The sequence below is a fragment of the Camelina sativa genome, chromosome 2 (genome assembly GCF_000633955.1).
Source record: "Camelina sativa cultivar DH55 chromosome 2, Cs, whole genome shotgun sequence".
NCBI lineage: Eukaryota > Viridiplantae > Streptophyta > Magnoliopsida > Brassicales > Brassicaceae > Camelina > Camelina sativa.
The window spans coordinates 9,790,197-9,797,610 of record NC_025686.1 but is presented as its reverse complement, the minus strand read 5'-3'; the positions used below and the strand labels follow the sequence as shown (position 1 = coordinate 9,797,610).

Here is a 7,414-nt window from a genome sequence, read left to right as displayed (position 1 = left end):
GCATCATTTGTCCCTTGTAGTTGTTCTCCTGTGGCAAAGAAGTTCAGGACAAAACTGCACACCGAATCCCCCACCACATCCCAACACTCTTGGTAGAAGACAGGCTGATACCCATCCAACACTCTTGGTATAGAAGACATGATGATTTTTTGTTTGATTTAGAAAACAGATAAATCACCAAGATATCTTCAAAATCCACCTAAAATCCCCCTAATTTTGACCAACAATAAATATATATATATATATATATATATATATTTCTCTGTTCTGCATCGTTTGTTTCGGATTCGAGATAGATCACATAATTATCAATTATACATAATAATTAAACTAGGTAACAACCCGCACCATGTGCGGGATAAATCGATTTAAAGAAAATTATTATAAGTAAAATTATTATCCTAGAACCAATATCTGTTTGTATCAAACATAATATGTAACTAAAGTTTATTTATTTATTTATTTAAAGCTGCGTTTTTCGTATAAAAAATACGTTTTACCATGAAATCTTTAAATGTGTAAGAGGTTTTATGGTAGAGAAAGTATTGATAAAATGTTACTATTTATTGCTATATGTCTTGTGTGGTTTTAAAATCAAATTTATATCTTGTTATGTTTTATCTTGTAATCAAAACAATTTTGCATGTTTCTTATGTAACCATAACAATATATACTAAATTACTCTGTAGTTTAATTATTTAATTTTATTATATGTTAGTAACAACCAGATTCTAAACTAAATTTTCTGAAGATAATGTAATTTATTGATTTAATATTTTTGATTAGGCTATTTAAATTATTTGAGTTAGTCGGTTTGTTAATATTTTCTATAAATGGCAGATTATTACCAAAAAAACATTATGAAAAATTAATGAAATTCCAAAATCAATGTATTCGTGTAAGAATACATTTTACCCGTGAAATATATGAACATGGTAAAGAAAATATTTATAAAATGTTAAAATTTATGGCAATGTATATTTTTGTGTGTTTTAAAAATCAAATTTATATTTATGATTTATCAAGTAACTATAACAATTTTGCATATTCTACTAATCACTTATTTTAAATATATTATGATTTTGGTTACTAAGTTTATTTATTATGATAATGGTTATTGTCTCATTCCTTTTTAATAGCACATAGATGAATATACAATTAGAACGTATACCTATTTAGTTATCAATATTTCCATTTTTAATGAATAATCACACTAAATGTTGAGATTAATTAGTTTACATACTTAGATATATATAAATAATCACACATCATGATATCCCCTAATTTGTTGTTATTTTTATATTTATTTATGAATATATATAAATCTATATTTATTGGGAATTTAATATTTTCTTAATGAGTTGGAGATAATTCATGGGTAATATACTTCTTTTGATAATCAATTATAATAACTATTAAAAGCTTGTTATTTAAATTATTATGATAATAATACTAACATAAAAATATCATTTTGTTTTTATATGATTTTGTTAATAAGTTATATGTTCTTTATTTTTATTTAACTTTATATTAATTGATATATTTTTATAGCCCTTTTAGAATATTTTACTTATATTGATTTTAAGAAATTAATATTTATATTAATTTTAAGAAATTAATATAACTTTGACTTGTATTTTGTAAGTAAATTTTAGTGAAATTTTGCCTTACTATTAAATTTGTGTGAGAAATGATAACATATCTAATTATTATTCTGTTAATTGTTTAAAAAATAAATACAATGACATAGAGCTGTAATTAATTAGAAAATTTAAGAGTATTTTGCTAAAAAAATGTCATGAGCCCTCTGGCGGCAACACATCAGCTTTTTCTTAAATGTGCTTCTCTATTATTCTCTATTAATATATAGGGGATTAAATTAACCATCACAATTAATAATTAAGGAACTATTTGAGGTCTCATAACTTTCATCTCCTCCTTCTCTTGCAACCCTGTAGTTTCTTAGGAAGCAGTCAGTTTTTAAAGATGATGAAGGAGAGAGGAAACATACGGGATCTTCCCGACGATTTGGTAGTGGAGATACTCTCTAGGGTTCCAGTGGTGTCTTTGGTACGGTTACGATCTACATCCAAAACATGGAACGTTCTGATCAAAGATGGGCGGATTTCTAAGAAACACGATGATAATGCACCAAGACCAAGGCACTCTCTGATTATCATGTTGATTGATTTTAGGCTTTATTTGGTGAGCGTCGATCTTCATTCAAATTACAATAACAAAGTAAAGATAGCAAGTCAATTTAGCCTAAAAGATCCAGTTTATGCTTCTTTAAAAGAAGTTGATATACGCCACGTCTTTCATTGCGACGGCTTATTGCTTTGTACCACCCTATACAATAGACTAGTTGTTTGGAATCTTTGTTCAAATGAAACTAAGTGGATCCAACCAAGACATTTCTTCAAGGAATCCGATATCTTTGCTCTCGGTAAATCCTCATGCAAAAAGTACAAAATCTTGAGAATTAATCAGTCTGATTGTATTAGCGGGTCAGTATCAATACTTGACTGCGAGATCTATGACTTTACCTCTAATTCTTGGAGAGTTGTTGGTAAGACTAGAAGCTGGTTCATACCAGAGTGGAAGGGCTGTCGTAATGGTATGTCTGTGAATGGAAATACTTACTGGCTTGCTGCTTTGACTAAACACTGGACAGATTTTATACTTAGGTTTGATTTTTCAACGGAGAGATTTGTAAGTGTCTCTCTTCCGATTGATGATGATCATCTTATCTCTTTATCAGTGACTAGAGAAGATCAAAAACTTTGTATTTTAGCTACTCGGGCTGTGGAGTCATCCATTGGAGATGTATGGATTGCAACTAAGATTGAGAGTACCGGAGCCGCGTCATGGAGCAAGTTTCTATCACTCAATTCGGTTTACCGGCCTTTTAGCTTTGATAGTGGGTTGAATTTCTTGGTCGACAAGGAGAACAAAGTTTTAGTGTGTCGCGGTAAAAATGGGATCTCCGACTATTTCTTACACGTTGTGGGAGAGGACAATAAATGTATACAAGTGGATCATCATGATGCAGAATCTACATGCTCACTTGTCTTCAGTTATGTTCCAACTTTGGTTCAAATCCAATAAGGTTCATAGTTCTTGGAGTGAGGCAAAAAGGAAGTACAAGAGCTAGTAATCTATAACTGTCTCACTAAGTTATGTTATTTAATAAATTATGTATTATACTAGATTAGGACCCGCGGTACACCGCGGGGCAAAATTATTTATAACTAAAATATTTAAATTATAAGTTATATTATTCACTAGTAAAAACTTGTCATATAGTTACTAATAATTTTGTAGTTATCTCATGATTTTTGTAGCAAGAAAAGATTAGTTACAAATTTGCGACCAAAAATGTTAGCAACTATTTGGTCGTAGCAAAGTTTTTCATCGTGACTAAGTATCGCAAAGTGCTACAAATTAGAGACTAAACAATTTGTGGGAAAATGCTAAAACAAAATTAAAAAAAATTAATTAGAAAAAAAAATTAATAATAGTTTTTATTTGTTTCTTAAATTTATTATATGTATAATAAATATATATCTATACAACTATTGGAACGGAGAACAAAACGACGGTGGAGATGTACTATTGCGGCGACGGAGCAACGGAGAACAAAACTACGGCGGCGGCCGAGATGTATTGGTGCTGAACTGGCGGAAGCTTCAAAACGTAGTGGCGGTGGTAAAAGGTGCGAGCATCTTCGGTGGTCCTTCACTTCCACCACCATCTCCGACGCCATCGTTGACACAAGGGTCTTCAAATCCACCACCTCTGATGTCGTTGTTGACACTAGGGTCTTCAGATCCACCACCTCCGACATTGGTTAAATATGTTATAATTATATAATAATTGTTAAATAAACCATATAATACCGCAATATAATTTATTTTTTACATAATATTTATTTAATCAGTTTAATTAGATATGTATATTCTCTGATACCGACAGTGTTAACAAAATAATGAAATGATGTTATACTCCTATAACACCGAATTAATGATATTTTTTAATTTATATAAATATCGACAAAACCCGTCCCACTATATAACCCGTCCCGAAATATTTTAACTCACACTATATCATCTTAATTTTTAATATTTATTGTGTATCTACGATATAATATTTCTCATATTTAACTTTTTAAAAGTTTTAAATATTTTTCATATTTAACATTTTAAAAAATTTTAAAATAAAGACCCGGAATAAACTAAATAAAAGTTTTTAAAGTTTGAATGCCCGATAAATCAAGCTTTCTACTCATGTGTATTCGGAGTCATTTTGGTCTTTTTTATTGTATGATTCTGAACCATTGCCCGATTTTTTAGACGATGTGGGATATTGTACCCGTATTTTTTTTATTCATCTATTGACTAATATATGTCCGTTTTTAAAATTTTGTATTACATCATATGCAGGAAAAAATCACAATTTTTATCAACTAAATGTATTATAGTATAATTCAAAATAATTTAAATATAAATTCAAATAAAAAATTGAAAGGGAATCATATATTTATGTTTGAATGAGGTAGAAAGATTTCATTATTTTTTTAAATCTTACCTATACTTAATTTTGAAGTTTTGGTAACTAATATTAAAGTCAATGTATTAAATGTAAACACTTTCCAAAAAGTATTTTTGAGCAAAAACTGCTGCAAAAATACTAGTATAGATATCCTAAGTTATGGGAAGAACAAGTCCTTAGTTATTGATACGTGCTATGATTTAGGTGTCTTGGTTTAATTATGGGTTCTTTTTAATATTTCCTTTTAAAAATTAGGATTAAGCTTTGGAGTTTTATGCTTTGATTTATGATTAGTCGGTTGTACTAGGGTCTATAAAAGGACACCTAATGCTAATGAGAATATATATATCAAGCTCCTACAGTTAACCTAATCCTCAAAGAGAGAGTTGGGTTAAAGGGAAGCTTTTGGTTAAAGTCTTTCTTGTTCTTTACGTTAAACAAAGGCTGCGATATGATTTTGAAGACAGTAACTTTGGCTCATATCAATTATGCATTATGTATCTATTCAAGTTTTAGATACTTGATTTTAAAATAAGTCATACTACTTTTTCTTTTAGGTGTTAGTGAAAAGGCTTTTTTAGTGAAAAAATATTTACTAGCTCGTTTCTTTATGTCTTGCGACACCTACCTTCCGAGCTTTGTGCTCGTACCAGTGCATCGAGAAAGGAAATGAGTCAGGCTAATAAGGTTTATCGGTGGTGTATAAACTAATCGTGTGGTACAAGCTCCGAACAACAGTGAAGAAATAATATAATACATATGTAAGGTATGTGTGTAGACTTGATCCGTTACAGAAATTTTTATTATTAGACATCAATGGCTCCGGACCAGAACAATGATGTTGTCTATCTCTAAGGATTTAAGATTACAGAAGGATTCTTGTCTATCTCAGCTGAGTTCCCGGCTTCAGTTTCCTCATTAGAGTACTGACTATTCAGAGAAGCTTTTGAGTGAGTCTGATAAGTTTCAGAACTAAAACTAGTGCTGCATCCGGAGTTTTCAGTTAAAGACTGATCAGAAACTTGGACTCCAGGAAGTAAGAATCTTTGGTGAGAATTGCAAGTGTGAATGGCTCCATCACAATCATTGCACAGCAATGCTCTGTCCTCTATGCAGAAGAAGTACCCTTTTCTCTCCTACAAACATAGATATAAGTTTAGCGATCGGTTAAAGAACTCAGCGAAGTGTTAAAAGAGAAAGTACGACCCAACCTGGCATATATCACATAGAGGAGCTCCAGAGCTTGTGGTGGCTGAGNACAATGATGTTGTCTATCTCTAAGGATTTAAGATTACAGAAGGATTCTTGTCTATCTCAGCTGAGTTCCCGGCTTCAGTTTCCTCATTAGAGTACTGACTATTCAGAGAAGCTTTTGAGTGAGTCTGATAAGTTTCAGAACTAAAACTAGTGCTGCATCCGGAGTTTTCAGTTAAAGACTGATCAGAAACTTGGACTCCAGGAAGTAAGAATCTTTGGTGAGAATTGCAAGTGTGAATGGCTCCATCACAATCATTGCACAGCAATGCTCTGTCCTCTATGCAGAAGAAGTACCCTTTTCTCTCCTACAAACATAGATATAAGTTTAGCGATCGGTTAAAGAACTCAGCGAAGTGTTAAAAGAGAAAGTACGACCCAACCTGGCATATATCACATAGAGGAGCTCCAGAGCTTGTGGTGGCTGAGGCTGCATCTTTTTGCAAGGCGACTCGGTGATGCCTCTGGAAAATTTTATTAGCTTCATGAACTTTAATGTCACATGGCTTGCAAAGAACAGCTTCATCTGAACAGCAAAGTACTTCTGCTTCAGCCTTCTCGCACACTTCGCATAGTATCTTCATCCTTGAAAATTGGAAATATAGAAAGAAAGAAAACAGAGCAACAACGTGTCTTAATATCAATAAAGAAGTAGGACAAGAAGTGAATCTAAACAAGAGGGAATAAGAGAACAAGATTGAATAGGTTCACATGCTTGGGTTAGGCCAACTTTTGGGTGGCATTTAAATCAATAAATGTTTTCTCCTACCAAAATCTTCATGACAAGATCTTTTTCAGAAGCTTTGTTATTAGTTTACTTCCTTTTGAAACATAAATTGGCAGACATAACGACAAGCTTCTCTTAAGACACAAGCATGGCAAGCCAAAAATAATGGGAGGACCACAATATGTATAAAGACTGTGAATTTTAAAGTAACTAGCCATAGGACAATAGAGGTCAAAAAAACTCTAGAGCATGGCACATTCCAACTCTTACCCATCCCTTTCCCATGCAGCAGCCAAAACTCTAAAGACTCATCAGCATTCTCATCTTTGAATTCATCAAAAAGACAGTTTTGGTCCCAATTACAGCTATGGGCTAGTAATAAATAGGCCTGCATGCGTAGAAACTAATAATATCATGGGCTAGTCCAAATAAAACTTATGTTTCGGCTCAACGTACGTAGTTGTTACATGAAGTCTCTGGAACATGATAGAAAAGCCCTCAAAGACCATCCAATCCAACGTGTAATAACATAATTAGTTACAACTTACAATTTACAACTTACTACAAGTCACATAGCTAAAATGCTAGAACAATCCCAATATACCTGCAAAACTCTACCAATAGATATTTCAAGAAACTTCTTCATTCTTCATACAATGTGTATATATGCACCAGCGGACTGAGACTTAATTTCATACAAAACAACAAAAAACTGAAGTTAAAAAAACCTACTAACACGTTGGTTTCAACCTTCTATACAAGAAAGCCAAATCAACCGACCATGATGAAACACTTGCTAAGCCTCTTCATAGGAGCTTTGTTACTTGGAAACATCAAAACAAGTGAAGGATCTTTGTCTTCTGCACTTGAAACTACTCCAGG

At 32.1% G+C, this 7,414-nt stretch overlaps 2 protein-coding genes across 2 annotated transcripts; one reads left to right on the top strand and one right to left on the bottom strand.

Annotated features, from left to right (window-relative positions):
- LOC104721179 (putative F-box protein At4g10190) lies at positions 1,987-3,183 on the top strand. Its single transcript, XM_010439105.1, has one exon. The coding sequence runs from the start codon at positions 1,987-1,989 to the stop codon at positions 3,106-3,108; it is 1,122 nt and encodes a 373-aa protein (XP_010437407.1). The 3' UTR covers positions 3,109-3,183.
- LOC104721172 (B-box zinc finger protein 23) lies at positions 5,829-6,389 on the bottom strand. The gene is made up of 2 exons (XM_010439092.1): positions 6,189-6,389; positions 5,829-6,113 (listed from the first exon to the last, which is right to left on the bottom strand). The coding sequence occupies exons 1-2, from the start codon at positions 6,387-6,389 to the stop codon at positions 5,829-5,831; spliced, it is 486 nt and encodes a 161-aa protein (XP_010437394.1).